This window comes from Xenia sp. Carnegie-2017, unplaced genomic scaffold, assembly GCF_021976095.1.
Source record: "Xenia sp. Carnegie-2017 unplaced genomic scaffold, XeniaSp_v1 HiC_scaffold_45, whole genome shotgun sequence".
Lineage (NCBI taxonomy): Eukaryota > Metazoa > Cnidaria > Anthozoa > Malacalcyonacea > Xeniidae > Xenia > Xenia sp. Carnegie-2017.
Genome location: NW_025813510.1, coordinates 293977 through 315111, shown reverse-complemented (window position 1 = coordinate 315111; position 21135 = coordinate 293977). Strand labels below are relative to the sequence as shown.

The following is a 21135-nucleotide window of genomic DNA, read 5'->3' as shown; positions in this document are numbered from 1 at the left end:
AGTCTTCAACAGTGTCCAAAAGGAAGGAAAAGTTAGCTCTTGCACAGCTGAAGAGAAATCTGTTAGCGAACAACATGAACTTGAAAGGAAAACGGCAGAATTAAAATTTGAAAAGGAGGCTATGGAAGCCCAAATGGAAGAAGAGCGAGCGTTGGTGAGTCTTAACTCTTGCCGAGAAGAAGCATAGATCGAACTCGAAGAAGGCCACAATAAGACATCAGCGGTAACAGTATCAAACCTAAGGAAAAACCTATCACCGTTTGCAAAGGCGTGTTCCACAAAGTTCGCTAGTGCAAACAACAAGCATGCCCTCGAAGCCAAGGAAGATAGGAGACCTGGGGAAAATCATTGAAGTAGATCAACCCGAACCACAAATAAAACAGTCGGAGGTACCAACACAGAAAACTCAAACTAATTCAGAGCAACCTGTAAGATCGTCGAAAGACGAAACACAATCAGCTCTTATGACAAACGTAATAGAACAAAAAACAGAACAGATCCAATTAATGGAAGTAGTAGGAGGAGAAGAGATAGTAAAAGCCTTGAGACAAGTAGTTTCTATGCCATAATTCAAATATATGCACTTTGAGGGTGATGCAATAAACTATGCTTCCTTCATGCATAATTTTGAGATTTGCTTAGAAAAGGACAATCCAGATAGTTATACTAGACTTCAACTGCTAATACAATATTGCACTGGTAAAGCTCGTGATGCTATTGAGAGTTGTGTTAACTTACCTGCCCAAGAACGTTATAACATTGCAAAGAACACACTGTATGAAAACTTTGGCAAACTGCATATAATTGCAAAGGCTAACGTTCTAAAGTTGATGAATTTGCTGCTATTGAAGCAAGCAGATGGACCAAGTTTGTTGGAATTAACTCGACATTTGGAAGTAGCAAACAGAACCCTACGCGAATTAAATCGAAAGCTACCACTATTTATGAGAGTTAAGTGGACAAAATGTGCGGGTTCTATAATCGAATCTGGTTCTAGACCTAAATTTAAAGATTTCCTTCTTTTTGTGAAGAAAAGAGCCAAGCTCGTGAACAATGACTTTGGGGAAGATCTCTGTTCTGGCGTCGTAAGAAACGATGGAGGCAAGAGATTAGATGGAAAAAGGGTCCCTCTACGAGAACTAGTTCGTTTGCGGTTGGAGTGTACAAACGAGTGAACGGTAGAGATAGAAACTTTACAGAAAGGAGAATATCAAACATGAAATGCCTCATTTTTCAAGAAAGCCATAGGATATGGAAATGTGATAAGTTTAAGAAACTTCCTTATCATGAAAAGAAGAAGTTTGTTCAGGAACACGAACTTTGTTTCAGGTGTCTCACTAGGGGGCATTATGCAGATATTGTCTCAAGACTGATCTCAACTGTCGAGTAGAAGGATGCAGAGAGGGCCACAATACTTTGTTACATCCACCACAAACGAAAACGGCCAGCAAAGAGCATTCAAAGGACAAACTGTGTGAAGGAAATGGTACAAACAAGAAGAGGGAACCGAACAAAGAGGGAAGTCCAGATGAAGAAAAGGTAGCAGTTGCAACTGGTGCCTTAGCGTTCTTCCACTGAAAGTAACAGCAAAGAGGAACAATCGACTGGCAGTCAGAACTTACGCACGAATGGATTGTGGTTCAGAGGTAACACTTTGTCATAAACGTTTGCAAAATCAACTTGAAATAACTGGAGGAAAGCATGACTTCACATTGACAGGGATGACTGGATCGACTGAATTAAAGAGTGAATTAGTAGATATCGTAGTAAGTTCTATGGATGACAGCACAGTGGCTGAATTACCAAATATCAGAACGGTGGACCAAATACCAATTTCAGAGTCTTGTGTAGCAAAAAGAGGTGATATAAGAAAATGGCCGCACTTGCGCAATCTTCCGTTGCAAGTGTTGGAGACTTGTGAAGTTATGCTGGTTATCGGACTGCGCGAAAATCCTACGTTGTTTCTACCTTTGGAATATAAATTGGGAGAGAAACAGGATCCAGTAGAAATTAAAGACAGTTTAGGATGGACAGTGATTGGTCGCGTCGCTGACCAAAAGGAACGGCGTCGGTGTGCATCGGCTAATCATGCACGATTGGAAATCGTTGCCGATGACTCTGCCACTAACAATGAGGTTGATGAAGGGGAAAATGAATACCTCAAGTATCAACTGGAAAGATTGCGGAAGACCGACTTTGAGGGCTCCCTAGTTGAAACTAGTGTGTGTCCATCGCTTAAAGACAAGAGAGCGCTTCAAATAATGGAAGAGACGCTGACAGTAGTGGCCCCTAGAACAAGTAGTCTCAAACGAAGTCCTGCAAACCGTGATTGCAGAAGTGGTTCTAATCCTGAATTGAAGACCTCTCACGCGCAACAGTGACCGTCCTGACGATGGCGATCCTCTAACTCTAAACCACTTATTGCATTTACGAACAAGTACCAGCTTACCCCCGAGGATATTTGACAAGAATTATTTTTGCTGTAAGAAGAATTGGAAGCAGGCTCAATACCTGGCAAATGTTTTTCGGCGTAGATGGCTTAAGAATTACTTACCAACATTAATGGAGAGAAAGAAATAGTATACACCGAGACGGAATCGTGAAGAAGGAGATCTAGTACTTGTAGCTGACGAAAAATACCCAAGGGGACAATGGCCATTAGCAGAGGCGGATTTAGAGTACCTCAAAATAAATTACTGCAGCACATTTTGGCGTATATTTACATTTCTAAACACCTTAGAGGCAAACTCATTGGCAAAACTATATTCTTTAGAAATTATGAACCAATAGTTTTTTAAAGTTGAATTTAAAATTGAAGATCTTTCATTTATTTTGAGGTACTTTGGATCCGCCACTGGCGGATGTAATTTAAGTGTTTTAATTATTTGCTTTTTGCCATTTCACAATCATTACAACGAAATCAAATATGCTACAACTTGGGAAGTATTCGATGCAGTTCTTGTTCAGAAGACCACAAAAATCTCAAAGATTCTCGACTTCTCGTGATTTGTATACAATATTTTTTCATTATTCATTTACGAAACGCGAGAAACGCATGCACAAAAACAAATCCTACAATTGTTGCGAAAAAGGCCATCACATGAAAGAAAGCAAAAAACTAATGAGAATAAATGAGCTAACATTTCTCTCGTGATCCGTTGAGATAAAATATGATATATTTTGTTTCGTACAGACTACAAACTTTGATCGAGCAAATCGTTAAACGACAGTTACGACGCGCACATCTGCATTCATATGTGGCCAACAAATAGCTCGTTCGTCAATAGTTGAAAAAGGCATCCGTCGTAGAAGCCGACAACTGGCAACGACAGTAGACTCGCTTTTATGAAATTTATGTTTTTACAGTGATATCACCATAAAATGCTTGCCAAATATGCGAAAAAAACATATACTTTTTCCTCACTCTTTCTTAATGTGTGAAGATTTCGGTAAATCTCAGCGGTAATGGAACAAATCCTCCATTTTTTTGGTTTCAGCCGCTAATTAAAGCCGTGTTTGAGACAGTGAATAACTAGACATTTGAATAACTAGAATGATAACCGAAGCCAAAAATTGAAGCCAAAAAAATATTTGTCGTCATCATTCGTCATCACACGTCAGGCTCTAGTCTCTCGCGAGTTATTTTAATTTTTTTAAATCATTTGTCCCTTGGTAATGGTAGAGTTCGGATCTTGATCAGAGCGTAAAAATAACGAAATTTTTGGAAGGAAAAGGTTCACGGAAAGTGAATCAAAGTGATAAATCGAGAAGCAGGGTGAGGGGAACTTAGTTGATCTGCTCTTACGCTGCGGTTTTCCTTTAAAACATATCAAAGTCTTTAAGGATATTCAGTTACTGATATCGAGATGACAACCATTTAGTATTTCAAGCACTATCAAAATCGATGAAAGATACAATCGCTCTGTAAAAAGTAAAATGCGAGTTATAGACTCAATATTTTTTATGAAACTGGATATTCAAGTTTCTTTTTTCTTCGGAAAAACAGGTCTTTAAATCCACTGAAATGACAAAAAAGACAAACACTGTCTTATACCGTTTGAAAATTTACCTTCCGATGTAAGAAAAATTTTTGCTAGAATATTTTCTCGTCATATTTTCTTATTGTATTGTCTTTTCAGCATACAGTGTAATTTTCAGTTGGCTTTTCCTCGTTACAAGTTGTAAGTTACAACGAACTCACTGTTGTAAAGTTTCAGCTGTAAAAAATAACCTTTTGCGAAGAGTTGGCCTCGTGTATTGTTTGTCGTGATGTTGTTTATATGTTTATGCTTTTGCAATTTGTATTCAAATTTATATTGATGTTTGGCACTCAGGGGAATGAAACTGACGTACAAACCGCGTGAAATTCGACTTTGAAGGACTGGAACTGACGTACAAACCGCGCAAGAGACTAGGACTTTGGCTTCAATTTTATATTTATAAAATGTATTGTCGTTATCATTCCAGATATATATATATATATATATATATATATATATATGGAGTTCAGTGGTTTGAGATAGCCGCTCCAGTTATTATAGAACTCAATGGTGCGAACACAGTAAACATCTTATTTCTTAATGGGCAAAAGCGACATAAACCTCGCCATATTGATTGGCGAAGGAAAAGCAAGTATGCTTGCTAGCAGTGGTTGCCATTTGATACAGCTAACACTCTCAAGTTTACTTGAAATGTGATATAAACCATTTTTCTTTGAAAAGAGTGTATGAAAATGTTACATGGCCGTTTTAGATCTAGCACGGACCGACAAAATGAATCAACAATGGTAGCAAAGTGCATTGGTATTTACTATTTAGTATTTAATGACCATGTATAAACTATTTTAGCATGTGGTTTGGAAAGATAGTTGTATAAAATACATAGTTAATGTATAAATTTGCACTCAAAACCTACATGATTGATGATTTCCACCCCTCCCTGCTCCCTTCCCCATCCGATCTGATCATCCTCTCTAATCCTTGATCCATGAAGCAGTAATTTTTACCATTTTGATTTACTCTGGGTCATTGTATCATTCCTAGGAATAAACAGCAATTTAAATTTTTCAATAATAGATTTTCAATAGACAATAATAGATTTTTGTTTATAGCCTCTATAACTTCAACATTATTGGGCAATGGCCAAAGGTATGAAATTGACTACTGTAGTTACAGATCAAGCTTTAAGCTGAATAAATGATAATTGAAATCTGTAATCAATAGTTCAATAGTATTGTAAGGTATTATGGATTGTTAAAAAAATATTTAAATTTATTGGCTTCAATTTGTTTTGCCCAACATTAGATCCACAACTAGACTACTACTGTTGCATGTATCGCGGTTGAATTGAATTAAGTTAAATTCGTTACTGGTATGTTTATTATAATGATTGCTATAATTTTTTCAGAATAAAATGTTGCATGTCATCAGAAAACATGTCACTTATATGTTGTACACCTCAGCTCCTTCAAACCATTGACATTCAGGTAAGAGTTTATGTTGCTTTTTGTTTAAGCCATTGACATTTACCATTCTGACATTTAATATTCTGACATTTACATTTACTGTTTACTATTCAAAAACATATATATTTCTAATTTCTAGTTAGTTGAACTTAAAGTTTTTATTGTTTTTGAAATGTTTGAGTTAGCTCCATGAATAAGTTATCAACTTTTTATGGATTTTAGATGGCCACATGTCATTTGTGATTCGTACGATTTACCTACATTGTATATCTCTTGGCATAAACCAAATTGTTTGTCAACTGCAAATAAGTGAGATTGGAAATCTAAGTGCCTAATCTTTATTTTTAAATAAAAAATGAAAATGTATTTTTGTAGCATCCTGCTGGTTGTATCATTAACAATGTTTGTCAGAGTTTTCATCATGAGTATGGATGTGGATCGACTACATTAGTTTGTATGATTGGCTTCTGGTCCGATGCTTTGCAGGATCTTTTAGATAAGGTGAAATGTTTACTGCAGTTACGTATATGGATATTTTATTGTTTAATCACTGAAAAAACAATACATTTTTAATGAAATTCAATTGATAATGCTGATGTCGTATACATACAGAGCTTGTAAATATGTATTGTAAACATGCTTATTGTATAAAGTACAGAAGTGCTCAAAAGAAGCTGCTAAAATGATTCTGTTGCTTACAAAGTTTTCGTGATGATCATATTACGACGATTTTATTGTGTTTATTTATTGTATGACAGGTAATAAACCCCATTTGTTTTTGTCTGCTCAGTATAAATCAATAATGGCAAGAATAATGAATCCACTTTCACCTTTCTTGTAGCCACATTCTTTCTTACAAAACTTTACAATACATACTGTGTAAGATTCCCTATTGCGTTTTTGTCATTATTATTTATGGTATCAGCATATTTTTGTATCTTCATAGGGAGTTCCTCGTGTGGTAATGCTGACTGTTCTGACGGATATCATCGATGACTTTGAAATTATTTTGAAAAAAACATGTATTTCTTTGGATCAACTCCGAGACGTTCGACTACGTTTTAATGAAATGAAAAGACAAGTTATTCCCTTTGAACGTGGTTGTAATTTAAGCATTCAAAAACATTCTTCTATCGAGGATGCAACTGCGAAGACCGTGTATTATTCAGACAAGCAAAGTGGAGTTTTACTGAATGAACGGAAACACTCTTCAAAATTCAACAGTTTCAGTTTAAAAGAAATTGATCACCCAAATTTAGTGAATGAGTGTCATGCTTATTTTGAGGAATTTAATCAAGATGAAGATAATACCACCACCGGAAGAAATTGTTTAAACACATTACAGGAAAAGCGCTTTAAAGATGTAAAAATAGGAAGATGTTCACGATTTATGTCACTTAACGATTCTGGTTTTATTCCACATTCTAATGTTCATTTTCTAGAAGAAAAATATTCTGATTCTAGGTTTTGCTTTGAGTCGATAGCAAAGAACACTGTTAATGTAAAGAGTATATACGGGGTTTCGGTTAACAGGCTGTCAAAAGTAGGTTATTCCAAACAGTTGACTAATTCTAGGAACATCCACTTGAGAAGTCGTCATCTTAATGATTGTAACTCGTCTTTATCAGTTTCTGATTGCTCGATTCAAAGGGATAAAATCATGGTCGACGACATGAAAACTACACACAATCATTCGAGCAATTTCGTTAATCCCACCCATTCTGATGCTGAAAGTTCCCAAGTCAAGGAACGATTTTCTGCTGATGGTTTATCTTCAGCATCAACGCACGCATCCCCTGTACAAGGAAATATCATGGATGGAACGTATCAAAGATCTGCTGACGCTCAGCGTCTTACAAGAGAGTTGGCAACTTCGCCTACATTGTGTGATAGTAGCTCCAATCCTTTTTTGACCAGTACAGGCACGTCTCCAAGATGTCGAGAAAAGGAAGGAAGCTGGCTTGATTATCTGTCTTGTGGTCTAGCTCATGGTAAGGAGCTTGAAATGTCTTTAGCAGTTGATATTGTCAAGAAACAATGTTACTGGACAAAAAATATGGGCGGTGCTGACTTAAATGTTCAGAAAGACTTAATAAACGTTTCCATTGTGTTGGGACCACCACAATCGAAATCTCGTGTATTGCCGGGTGTTGTAGTCCAGTTTTCTGACAATTGTCCATTTATAACAAAGAAATCTGTTAAAAATGCACGACGAATGGCATTGATTAAAGGTGACGTCAGCTATGCCTACCGACATCCGGGTTTTAAGGATCCAGTGAAAATAGCGCAATATTCAAATAAGGACGAATTCTGCTGTTCAAGCAAAGATGGGCAAAAAAAATGGACAAATCGTGTATTGACACTCATACAATCGTTTGATATTGGTGTAATTGCCCTTCGTGGTAAGATATCCACAGATCTTAGGGACACTTTGCAAGCTCGTGGTGTGGCTATTATTGAAAACTTGAGTTTTTTTCAGCTACATCTATTGGCTAAATTAACGGAATGTTCGATTGTGTCTTATATTTTGAACATAACCGAACGTTGTTTCGGAAAACACGTTTCAATGCGTGTGTGGGACAGCGGTTGGTCACGTGGTACATATTTACGTAAATCTAATGTCAATAGAACAGTTGTATTTGGTCAACTTTATTTCCATTCGTTAGACGAGAAATGTGTTGGAAATGTTTATTCAGCAGTTTTATGTAATCCAATCCAAGACTTGCTTGAGGACAGCAGGTTGCGGTTTTTGAATTGTCTTGATCGTCTTCACAATGCTGCTGTCGATAAATGTGTTTTGCCTGGTGGAGGTGAGGTGGAAATGACTTGTATTCGTCACATCAAAGATGTGAAAGGTAAAGTATCATTAAAGGAAAAGGTTTTTTAATGCCATGTCATGCTGACAGATGTTATTATTCGTGGACGTCAATAGATAGGATGTATCAGTTGACAAGTGACAACTCTACAACTATTTTAGTTATTATTTGGCTGCATTCCATAAAATGATGCAAGAAATAATTTTTCAATGAATGTTATCCTTTGTGAGAATATTTACCCATTTTTCTCCATTTGCTCACAATAAAAGAACAGTTGTGAAGAAAAAACACTTTCAATACAACTACGTTTATTTCAGAAACCAAAACGCATTCATTTTTTGAATGTTATGAGCTTTACAGTGTCCTAACTTTTCCCTTAATCTCTAGATTATAAAGCTGAAGATACTGCACTCTTATCACGTTGGGTTCAAGAGGATTACGTTATATTTCGATCATTGATTGTGAATGCTATTTGTTCAGGATTAAGAAAATATGTGTCAACGCTCAAATCTAACATCGTTGAAGAATCCTTGTTGGCAAATGATTCTCCCAACCAGACGATAGGCGTCCATCTGTTCGATAATTATTCATCAAAATTAGAGGCTTGGAAGAGAGCTATTAGAACAGTTAAATTATTTCTTAATTCAGAAAATCACATTGTAACTGGTTTGTAAAATACAAACTGAAAAATTCCATTCCAAATTTTGTAATGATACAATACTGTAAAGTAAATGGTTTGAACCCGGAGTATCGTTACATGTTTGTAAATGTAGATCGTCCAGGTTGGTATAGTCCTGAGAAGGACTGTTTTTGTTGTTGTAGACTGACGTTTCGACAACTTTAGCGGTAGTCATCTTCAGAGTCAAAATTTTTGATTTTACAGAGAGAAATAGCTGTTTTGTAAGTTCAACGAAAGCAGCCAATAGTTCCAATTAATCTTTAAAGTGCCAATGACACGAAAATTTTGCTATTTAAATTATGTTTGTGGACTAGTCCCCGAAGGTGCGAGTTCAAATCTTCGCGAGATTTTGAAGTTTTTGTTATTTCCATTTTATCTAACTTGCACGTCATTGCATAATGAGATCCCACAATGTTTCAAATACTCCTCAGTTTCCTGACAAGTTGATACTAATTGTTTGCATTGACGTATTCTTTTATCCGGTATGTTTGTATAATTGTAATCACATCATTGTGAATGTGTATTGTATTCACATCATTGTACAAACACACTAAGTTGGAGGTAACATCTAGAAAATTCATTGTAACATATTATGATGAAACATGTTACAAATTTTTTGATTTGAGTTAACAAGTTTTAGGAAGTTTATTGAAGTTGCTATTTTGTACTGCACGAGACATAGTCTTAGACAAAACATGAGTATAAATTATCATGAAAATATTAAAAATGTTCCAGTGGCAATCAGATTTGATTTCTCGTTGGAAAAAGTGAGGAGATTGAAATGGTAATTTACTAATTAAAGATGTATCACACCAGTCAGACTCGAACTATGGCCATATACAAAGATTACTCTGGCTGTTGTGACAAGTGTTCTCTTAAAGTTTATCACAAATCCTGGACTGAAACATTACATACTTTTCCATAATTGTTAAAAAAATTTTATTTTATGCCTTTTCTATTCTTTGTTTTGTACAGGTTGTAGATCAAATAAAGAAAATTAATGTACAGAGACACACAAATTGAATCATGACTAGTAGCGTAGCCGGACTGAAAATTTATTCATACTATATATAATTTAAATCATTATCATTATTCATTTGTTTAGAAGTTTATTGTTTTTACAGTGAGTAAAGAGTGAAAAACATACATAACATGAAAAAAATTTACACCACAGTAATGCCACTGTTTATGACCATAATTCAAAATACATCATTTTTTGTTTGTTTTGCTTTCCAACGTTCAAAATATATTTCCAAAAAGCAAGAATAAGAAAAAATGACGTGTCTGGCCCTAAAGCCAGCAACCACAGTGTAAAGTTTTTAGTAAGTTTCTGCTTGATTCATCTCAAGGTTCACCATAAGGGATCAAAAATGATAACCTATCACCCGTTTCTCCCCAACTTGCCCTGTTGTTTTGATATACAATAATCCAAGCTGTCAAGATAGAAAACCAAGATAAAAATCCAATTAACGATCCTACCAAATACAGACGCATCTTTTTCTGTTCCTCGAAACTTTTAGTGAAAAATGCGTACTTTGAAAACCATACCACATTGACAAACCAGACAAAAGGAACAAAAGCAAAACCAATGTAGAAATAACGACGACACAACACAAGTTTTTCTTCGTTGGGGATTTTTCGCAGGTCCATTACACTAAGAAAAGTGAAAATGCTGTTTATTTGAAGAGTTAAGGTTTACTACCAATAATGAAACCAATAGAACTGGTTTTTCACTTTTACGTTGTAATTTAAGTTTGTAATTTTGGCAACATTATATTTGCAAAGTCAAATTTTGAGTGAACTTTCTTGTGTGGATTTGTGGTGATTTTCACAATTCTAAGCAGGAAGCGAGCTTCCACAAAGATAAACGATCGCCAATTTCACAAGGACCTGGAAGCACATCGTCTTCTTGGTTGAAATTTAAAAAAGTTTTACATTTATGTAAATAAAAGTATGAGGATTAGAGGCATAAAATCAATTATGTTTCGTCAAATGCCTGCAAAACGGCAGGTTTTCATGGTCAGAATAAATAAATAAGTTAAAATATCTCGCTGATAGACTCTCAATGACTGGAAACAGTATGCATATATTTGAAATTTCCCCTGTTGAACTTCGCCTTGTAATGACGTAACGTCAACAAACGATGGCCGGCTTTTATGTCGGAAAAGTAATAAACCGAAAATCTTGTTTAAAATCATCTTTTTCTGCTTTTCCTTTTGTAAACAGACCGAGGTATCGTTCTCCAATTTGTCAATAATACATTTTCATCCAATTCTTACGATTATCTTCTTTTCTTACAGGATATTTTTCGTTTGTTTTGGCCATTTTTATCATATAAGAAGTTCCTACGGTGTCAATAAGAAGAACATTGTCACACGGGATAAGAAATCATCAATACTACTGCCATCAAGATGTTTTTTTCAAGTTCCGAATGTACTCAAGCCGAATAAAAGAAAAGAATATTCAAACAGAAAATTATTAGGGTATGCTGTTTTTAGTAATACTAATTTTTTGATTTATATTTTAATTTTTTGCTGTAAATTTACCCTCTTTAGAAAATTAATTTCAAATATTTCGCTGTAAATTAGACAATTTTGTTTGTTTCATACATATTTTTGTTTTAGCATTGGAGTATTCAAAGAAATATTCAACATTTGATAAAGATAGTTGAAATTTATAGCAATTCAATTAAAGTTTTGTATGTTACAGTAGGCGCTGCAATTCAATTAGAGTTTTGTTTTATACTGGTTTCTATGTAATTTATTTTTTACAATCAAACTTTGAAGAAGAGGCATGTTAGAAGATTTATATTAAAAAGGTTATTGCCTTTTTGAACTAGTAGTCAACTTGTGGCCTGTAGCCCATTGCTGTCAAAACCTTTGGTAATCAGACACCAGGTCATGGTTGCAACGGTGCCTGCTTACAAAAGGTGTTTGCTTATACAGAGCTCAAAATAACATTTGAAATGTGTTAGGGCAAGATAACCAGTCAATTTCTTTTAAGCTTGGTCAAAGTTGGTTTTAAACTGGTCCCAAGCAAACATAACCATTTGAAGTAACTGCACCAAATAACTTAAAAAAACTAAATTTTTGAGACAGCAGATTCTTGTCTTTGAAGTTCTAAGCTTTACAAACTTTACAATGCATTGCTTTATTGTTGTGGTTTCCATGAAGATTTGAAAATGTTGTTGATGAAAATGACCCATAAGGTAAAAAGTTGGCCAATCAACAAGTACTTTGGACCAGTCATTGTTCATTGACCAGCCATTTTTTTCAGTGCTGTAATGAGCGGTAATACCATGTTGGCATAAAGCCAAAAGCAGTGTCTGCCCATCAGAGGTGCTCTCTTCCATAAGTAGATGTTTGACTGTAAATTACTCTTCACAATATTGATTTTGACATATAGTTAGTTTATGGCCTACAGAGCTAATGATGTGTTATGTATTTGATGATTGTTTACATCATGTTAATTTTCAGATTTTCAATGGAGAATATATATCATGTGGTTTCACATGTTGAAGACTACAAACATTTTGTACCATGGTGTAGAGACTCTGTTGTTACTGAGCAAAAAGATGGTCATGTGAAATGCAAACTTGAAATTGGATTTCCACCACTTCTTGAGCGATATGTGTCTGTTTTAACATTAGTACCTCCAAACCTTGTTGTGGTAAGTCAAGACCAAATCATTTCTAATATGGCTAACAAAGTGGTAGTGAGAGTAAGTACAACAAACTGAACATGTTATTTTTTTAAGTAATACAGCTAGTGTACTTTATTACTGCTCTTTCTCATTTGCAAAATTAGTTAAGCATGCCTATGAAGAATAAAGTTGTTTACATGTCATTGTCAAAATGCTCAAAAACTAGGCATGTAAATTGATTTTGAACCAACCAAAGTATTTGTTATTGTCTCTTGATTGGTCTTATTACTCTTATATAATTAAAAGCATTGTTTTTGCACTAATTTCATTATATATTTCTACCAGTTTAACTGGGTCAGGAACTATTTGCATGCTTGCTAAGTATTTTTGTAGGACTTATGTAAATTAAAACTGCAGTTTAATTGGTAGTGAGAAGAACAAATTTTTAATTTTTTGTTTCCATCAAAGGCAATGTGACCCAATATGGAACTGCTGCTCGGCAAAGAAAGAATTTTATGTAATTATTATGATACATGCCTTGTGTACAGATGATACTAAGATATTCCTTAATAATCAATAAAGTCTTTGTTTTGAGAATTTTCTATGAACTTTAAAACTACTCACTGAGTGCATTTTTTATAGCCCATGGTTGCCTGCCTGAGTTATTTTATGACATACATTCTATCTAGCTAGCAGTTAGCTGCCAGGTCGTATGTGAATATTCTAATTCTTAATATTCTCTTAGTCCTATTCAATAGAATATCTCTAGTACCTATACTTCTCAAATGCACAATTCTTGATATTTTTAGTCGGAATGTACGCAAGGCGAGATGTTTAACTACATGAAGACAGTTTGGCGATTTAGTCCTGGACTGAAGGAAAATCTTGAAACAACAATTGTTGACTTTCACGTATGTACATATCTTTCTTGCTAGTTCTGTTTTAATGTGTTACAGCCTCTGGAAACGCTAGTTTACACCTACGTAAGTTATCTACGTACGTATATACCCTGGCAATAAGTTCACTGTAAAGAAATATGGTTTCTTAGAAGTGCCTGCATCATGGATTGACATTAGTATTTGAGGACTTGGGATATATATGTAGGCAGTGTGAGCTAGCGAATTATCTTTTGTGATGAAGAAATACTAGCTGCAGGTACAGTTTAGGAGACACATCGCGTAATGAATAGTGTTTGTCTGATACATGTATCTGAACTTTCTCAGACATGTATCTGATTTCTCAAACATGTATCCGAACTTTTTAAGAAGATTGCAAGAGGAATTGGTTTATTAACGAAATTCGTCATTTCCAGTTGTAGTTTGAGGAAACACATTTTAAACGAATATTAAAGTACTGATTATTTTAGAAAAGAAAGCTTTAAGCAACATAACCTTTTCTTCTATCAATTACAAACAAAAAAAGAAAGTAGAAAGAGTGCAGGTATATAACATTTAGTCAGTATTTTGTGGGAGCTTTTTTTCAATTAATTTCCAGATTGTGGAAGTAAACCGGGCACGCGTGTGTGAACTGGAAACAGAGTATAATTAATAAAGCTTGTGAATGGTTGACTTGATGAATCAAAATTTAGGCAGGAAATTATTTGAAGTGAACGATGGCTTATTATTGGCAAAAGCATGTTAGAATTGTCTCTTTTTTGTTGATGTTGAAAAAGAGGGAAACGCTATTTTATCAATTGATTGATTTTCGTCTCACAATTAAAACGAAAAAGGCTTTAAAGGTTAAAAATCATTCGAAATTCAAACGATAAACGAAGCTTGTCGTAAATACTGTGAAAATAAAACTAAAACTACCAATTATGAGGCGGCAATGTTTATTTTAAGTAAATTTAAGACACATACCGCGTCCTGGAGAAATTTATGGACAAAAGCAATAGGAATTCATTTTATAACTGTTAACGTTCAACTGATACATTTATTGTTTAACATCACCACTAAACTGAGCAGGGAAGAATAAAAAGCAATCACTCGAGGCACTCTTTGATGCTTAAAAGGTAGCTAGATGGAATGTTAAACGTACCACGCACTACATTACACTTGAAAACTCCGTCATTTAGCAAGTCGTCTTCATAATGCTTGATATGGATTTTATGTTCGCATTTTCATTCAACTAAATTGTCTTTATACTTTTCACACTCACCCACAATGACCGACACAATAACTAAAAACATGTAAAGCAATGAAAAGCGAATTCATATAAATTTTCTCTCAAAAGGTTTAATCGGCGCTTGTTCTATACCTTATCACTAGAAGTTGTTCTGAAGTAACTTTGGCTTTACAGCCTTCAAGCGATGCATTTCATTGTTGTAAAGATGTCAAAGACGATTCAATGTTAACTTACAAAAGATTCCTCCAGATGCTGGAAAAATCCCACTCTAACATTAGTCATCACAGCTTGTTTACAATTGCTGGGCATGCATAGTCTTTTTAACGTAGATACAGTGTTGATTGCTACAGATTAAACTCTAACTGTCAAAAATATTCTATTTGAAAAAATTAACAGCTCAGTAACTTTTAACAAACGTGAGGTAATATCTGCACAATGACCATTTCAATTAACAAGTCGTCTGTAAATTATTTTCCAACCATGGATCATGCATAAACGTCTCTGGCAGATTCAGACAGTTAAGAAGTAAATATCAAAGATAACGTTTTGACAAGTTTTACAGATGAATCTGGAATGAAATCTCAATGCCAATAGAAGGGAGGCTGACACTTATGTGAAAATTGATCCTTTGACACCGTTGATAGAAGAGGCAAAGGAAAGAAGTTATATGTTTTTTGACGAGATGAAAGATAGCTTTTTGAACAGTGATATAGATGAGCAGTCATACAAAACGACGTCTTTCATTCAGGCGCTTTACTGAGACCAGCAATAAAGAAGAAGATTAACTGTGATCATTGAATTTTGTTACGGAATTCGCCATATCACACGGAAAATAGATAAAAAAAGTTGCAAGTTGTTTACAGCCTTCATTCTGTAGAAGCTTATTATTGAGTATGCAAATTTAACACTGTATCTACGTTAACAAAGAACATGACTATGCATGCCCATGTACTTATCATCATTGTCAACTTTAGCTTTAAATTGGAAATTTTGCAAGGGCGTGCAGCGCCCGCAGTTGAAATTATATGAAAACACAGAAGTGAGATATAACAATGCTTGTTTAAAGCAATCTAACCCAGATGCGATGATTACTGCTCTATAGCGTTTGAACGGTCAAAGTTTGGTCGATAGTAGAAACGAGTGAAGGTAGAGGTACCCAACCAGTTCACCATTTTCATGATCTCTTCCAGTGACACCCCAGCTATTCTAGCCTTGGAGGTTGACGCCGACCTCTTTGAATGACCTTTAAATACAGCCATCTATGCCAGCACAATTCAAAACCAATTTTATCCATCTAGCAATCGGCTAGGGTCTGATTATCCAGTAGGTAGGTTTATGCCCGCAGCACCGGGCTTTCAAGAGGCCCGTTGCATCCAGACATAGTTAAGATTTGGACATTTTTGCTATTCCGTGCTAGCTAAATGTGTTTAAGTTAGATCATTTATTCTATTAAAAATATAACAATCAATTGAATGCAGAGAAAAATGGCTTTCGTACAATCTATACTGTTCAAATGCACAAGGAAATGCAAAAGCAAAGAAAAACTGAAGTTAGTGGGAGGAATAAAGCCCACAACTTTCCTTTAGCCTACAGGCATCGTAATTATTAATCTGCTACTGCTGGCAATCGAACATGACCGGACAGGACGGTGAGGTTTGTGACAACTCATCAAAAGCTTATTAGGAATGTCATCGTTGTGGCCTGTTCTAAAAGAGCGTGCTTGCACAATATAGTACTGTCAACATTGAAGCACCTAAAGTTTCTGACACTCTGCATGTTCCTACTAGCAGTTAAAATTCTGACCCTTAGGCAGGGAACGTAGAAAAACGAAGGCGAAGAAGTTTCATCTCCGAAGAACGCTTTCGTACTGTGGTAGCCAGTAAAACAGATAACTTATAAGTCAGTAATCAAAGACCCAGACCAAAACAACCAGCGCAGTATCATGGTTCCTAGATCGCTCTTTGCAACGGGGTCCAGATTTAAGACGCCCTTTAATTAACAAACGATTAGCGAATGACCAACTAGAAAACCATCAAGCAGTGGCGTGGACGCACCACAGACAACAAAGAACAATAAGTATTGAATGTTCTACTCATAAAACTTTCATCAAACGAGCCTACGAGGAAGCCGGTTAGACATCCGCCCAAAGTGGGGCGAAATGAATAAACCTTCTTTGTGAAACACCAACCATGCCAATTTTTTCGGGCAGAGTTGTTCGCTGCAGCAGTGCTTGGCCGCCAAACTCCCCAGATGAGTTTGAAAACGTTTTCACAAATTCCTGCGACTGCAAGGATCGTTAAATATGTGCCAGCGTTTCCTTTTTAGTATAACATGGTTCCAAAGCCTTTAAATCAAATAGAAAAAACTCAGCAAAAGCCGCCAATCAGAAAAAAACACAACCGTGTACGGCGAGCTGATGAGGAACTGGAGTAACGTTGCTCGGTGATTATACTATGACGTTGTATTTTAGAACTTAGTCTTCATCAGCTGTGTATTGCGAGTTATGAGGAATAAAGCATTGTTATATCGAAAATTCTGTGTTTGATATACAATTTATATGCTCGTTCAATGTCAACTTTTAAATAACTTCTAATAATCCTCCGTCCAAATTCTTATTCGTCGTGTCAACTATTCACAAGGTTCGTTTATCCTATTCTGTTTCCGGTTGACTAAGGTAAGAGCTCCCAAAAATGCTGACTGGGTGTTCTATACTTGCACCCTTTCTATTATAACACACGCTTGGCATCGAACTCTTCTTTTTCTTTACCAATGATTTTGAACAAATAACGGAATTTTCAACATAAGATATTATGGTCTAAAAAGCTGGAATTCAATACATGAATCATTTAAGGTACTCGGTACTTATTCTTTTAAACAAAAATTTAAGCATACTATTTTTGACGACTACTAAATCGTCAATTAGACTGATTATAATTCAATGAAGTTTTTGTATATAGATAATCTAGTTTTTTTACGTTCAGTAACTTGTCATCTGACTTTATTAGGCATTAAAGGTATTTCGGAGGTTTAAACTGCACTGTATGCAGTATTATCTGTCCTTTGTAAAGCAAAATGAAGCACAAATATATTATTCTGTATGTTTACGTAGACTATTTATTGCTTGCTCAAGTCACCAACGAGGTATCTGCGGTGTAGTTATGATCTTCATTAGCTACTGACTATTTCCCCAGTATTAAGCTGAAGGGATGTTTCGGATTTCCCCTCAGCATCTTTGACGTTTGCTCCCTATCCATTTAGCGTCTTTGATTTACCAAAATTTAATTGTTGTATTTTCTTATTAAAACAGCTTGCCTTTGAGTTTCGTTCGGCGTTGCATTCTCAGCTGTCGTCAATGTTTTTTGATGAGGTTGCGAAGAAGATGGTCGGTGCGTTCGAGAAACGCTGCGGAGATCTCTATGGTCCCAGTAGTTTGGTTGCACCGCGAAGAAGGAAAGAATATCGAACAACAACAGATGTTATTGGTAGCTATGATAATCGTTTATAAAATAACATACCTGTTGAGCGCCTTGTCTGATCCGTCGATGCCATGCTTGTTTTTGGGTCATCCAAAATTGGAAATTTAAATTGCTGTCGCGAGAATTTTAAATATTTCTGATAATGAAGACGGTTTTTTTCCCAAAATTGTTTTGGAATGCATTTCTGATAGTGTAAATGTGAACTTAAATCAACATTGGTGATTTTCCTAGATGTTTCAGTCACTAACCTCCTAATTTACATTATAGTGTTTCGCGCGCTTTTCTAATTTCACGCTTTATTCCCATATCATCCTCCATAAGAAAATGTGGAAAATCTGAATTCATTGTTCACGAATTTCAAGGGGCAAGTTCATGACAGAAATTTGCAAAATACTCTCTATCTTGTTATATATAAAAAAAGGAAAGTGACCGCACACTCACACAGGCCTTAACCAGGACTTAACATTTAGCAACACAAAATAAGCTAAATTAAGCTTACCTACTCGATAATGAGTAGCTTTAACAGGAAATTGCTTATTAATGGTGACATTCATTAGAGCACAGCCAAGGAAAGTTTTCATTGGTTTAAGGGCCCAGCTAATTTGTTCCGATCCAAATGTTTTTATCCAACTCGCGTTGCGCATTCACATAATCAACCAATATTTGAACTCGATCAATCGTCGGTTGCTACAGTAATATGAAATACGTTTGTTGCTTTTCATGTGTTGAAACATTTCCATTTGACGTTAATTGAATTGGCATGTGTTAGTGAGAACGTCGTTCAAAGTTTGTTTTCAAATTATCTTGCGGTCATACACCAAGCTCCGCATGCAATTTTAGTTATTTATGTTACTTGTACACTGATGGAGTAGAATTCCCGGGGAACTTTGTTTTGTTTTCAAGCTATATTTAAAATTTTTACAATAAACTTCAAAATTAACTAGAAAATTTGTTTTTATCATATTCACGATGATAAACAACTAGCGTTAACTATTTACCAATCCTTTATCTGAAGTTGATAATGTGTACTAGATACCAAAGTTGTTCATTCTTATATGTATGCTTCTAGTTTTATATATAACTAGATATATTCTGTATGTAAGTTCTAGTTGTATATATAACTTTTTACCGCATTTTTTAACGTATATTTGCTTTTCCTGTAGATGTACCTTCTAGCAGGTAACATTGTTGGAAAAGAAGTCATTCCTTATGTCAGAACAATGATATGAAGACAAAAAGAATTCTCCGTGTAAGAATAATTTTATAAAATATATTGGCGAACGTCGACTATCAATTAAATAAACAATGAAACCATTACTTGGAATATTTTTTGTACGGCAAGCAAGGTTTCATTTTAGGAGGAACTACCTCCTGGAATGGCACTTAGCTACATATTATTTTTAATTTCCAACAATAGTAATGATTTTTAATGGTACAAATGAGGACTATGTAGCATGGAAAGTATTTGGAGAGTTGGAGTGGGGATGGGGTGGAACGCGTATCCGTGCCAGTGACACTGATATCACTGCAGGCTGTAACAATGATTTTTTGCGTTGTGATCGTTTGAAAACAGCTTGTTGTACATTGCAAATTTTGAATCCTCTTGTCAAACCTGTCTTACATGGGATCCAGATAGGCAATTTTTTGTCTACATCTCACTAATACAACACGAAATAGACCTTGTAGTTTTTTGGCAGGTTGATTTGTTAGCTAACTACGAGATTGGTTTGGCGTTAATTAGTTATCTGCCAATTTGGTAGAGTGTTTATCTAATACGCGAGAATCGAGGATAAAGCTCATGAGGGGAAAGCTCCAAAAAGTGAAGAGTCAAAAGTTGACCAGGAAAAGTTGAGAGTACAGTCAGTAAACGAGAATTTATAAGAGATTTAGCGTTGGCCTTTGGGCGAAATCTAATGATTGGTACAACTCTGGAAAAAATTTTATGAGTCCCATATTTCTCAACTTATTTGAGTGATTTAGCAAACACGACGTTTCGTCTAAGACGTCGTAAAAATGGCGTGGCATGCATCTTTTATTCCGGTTCAATCTGCGACGGCAGTCGTGTTGACGACTACGACGTGAAAACATACACTTTTATGTCTTATCGACGACGGCTGGAACAAACTCGATTGTTGGACAGAAATAAGGATATATCTTTAGTATTTCCATCTCGAAAGATCATATAGGCCTACGAATATTTATTTAAGTAAAAACTACGAATGTTTTCGTAAAAAACAAACAAACAAATAAACAACTCGGGTTTCCTTGGAGTCAAAACAATTTTAGTCACAAAGCCTTATGTCGATGATTTTGCTTTTATATTTTTTATTGAAATAAATATACTGCAGTATGTTTTCAAAATCAAAAATAACTTTTAAATGATAGAAAAATGGATGAAACTTGTTTCATATTATTCTTTGACGAAATCCTTCAAAAGGTTTTCTAAATCACAAATACTTTACGACGTTGTGGCGTCCTAGACCCAGATCCCTCGCGAAAATTTGACGACGTATTAGAGACGAAACGTCGTCTTTGCTAAATCACTCTACTGTCGACTGTTGCTCCCATATTTCTCGAAGTTCACACCCCACCCCACCCGACTCTTGTATTATAGATTCAAAATTTATAGTTAAAAATCAGGTAAAATTAAAGAAAATATTGTATTCTAGATAGTATTCAAATTAATGAATATAACGAATGAACGAATACGAAATATTCAACTGATGTTTTTTTTAATCACATCGGAAACCAACTAATAGTTTCAGCTGACAACTCTTTTTGCAAGACATTTGAGCAAATAGCAAATTGATTTACTTGATTCTGACAAACTCTATAACATTTCCATCGATTGGGACATGTATGTAATTTACATGCACAGAATATTGTATGCATTTGTTTCTTAAAAAAATGTTAGCGAACAATTTCGGTTTCAAT

General features: G+C 35.2%; 2 protein-coding genes across 2 annotated transcripts; both read left to right on the top strand.

Moving 5' to 3' along the window:
- The first annotated feature begins 4527 nt into the window (after positions 1–4527).
- LOC124456301 (Bardet-Biedl syndrome 12 protein homolog) lies at positions 4528–9027 on the top strand. The gene is made up of 6 exons (XM_047006778.1): positions 4528–4802; positions 5111–5147; positions 5407–5485; positions 5840–5965; positions 6411–8319; positions 8668–9027. The coding sequence occupies exons 1-6, from the start codon at positions 4727–4729 to the stop codon at positions 8952–8954; spliced, it is 2514 nt and encodes an 837-aa protein (XP_046862734.1). The 5' UTR covers positions 4528–4726; the 3' UTR covers positions 8955–9027.
- Positions 9028–11066: 2039 nt separating this feature from the next.
- Positions 11067–19636, top strand: LOC124456280 (coenzyme Q-binding protein COQ10 homolog B, mitochondrial-like). Its single transcript, XM_047006758.1, has 6 exons — positions 11067–11191; positions 11260–11442; positions 12436–12628; positions 13411–13512; positions 18033–18207; positions 19365–19636. Exons 1-6 carry the CDS (start codon positions 11103–11105, stop codon positions 19382–19384), a joined length of 762 nt encoding a protein of 253 aa, XP_046862714.1. The 5' UTR covers positions 11067–11102; the 3' UTR covers positions 19385–19636.
- Positions 19637–21135: the final 1499 nt, after the last annotated feature.

Bases quoted from the DNA above. Each gene is read 5' to 3' on its own strand.
- LOC124456280 (XM_047006758.1), top strand. From the start codon at position 11,103: ATGGCCGGCTTTTATGTCGGAAAAGTAATAAACCGAAAATCTTGTTTA. The intron at 11,192-11,259 runs GTATCGTTCTCC...CTTTTCTTACAG, and splicing joins CCTTTTGTAAACAGACCGAG to GATATTTTTCGTTTGTTTTG. The intron at 12,629-13,410 runs GTAAGTCAAGAC...TGATATTTTTAG, and splicing joins TACCTCCAAACCTTGTTGTG to TCGGAATGTACGCAAGGCGA.
- LOC124456301 (XM_047006778.1), top strand. From the start codon at position 4,727: ATGAAAATGTTACATGGCCGTTTTAGATCTAGCACGGACCGACAAAAT. The intron at 4,803-5,110 runs GTATTTACTATT...TTTTGTTTATAG, and splicing joins AATGGTAGCAAAGTGCATTG to CCTCTATAACTTCAACATTA. The intron at 5,486-5,839 runs GTAAGAGTTTAT...GTATTTTTGTAG, and splicing joins TTCAAACCATTGACATTCAG to CATCCTGCTGGTTGTATCAT.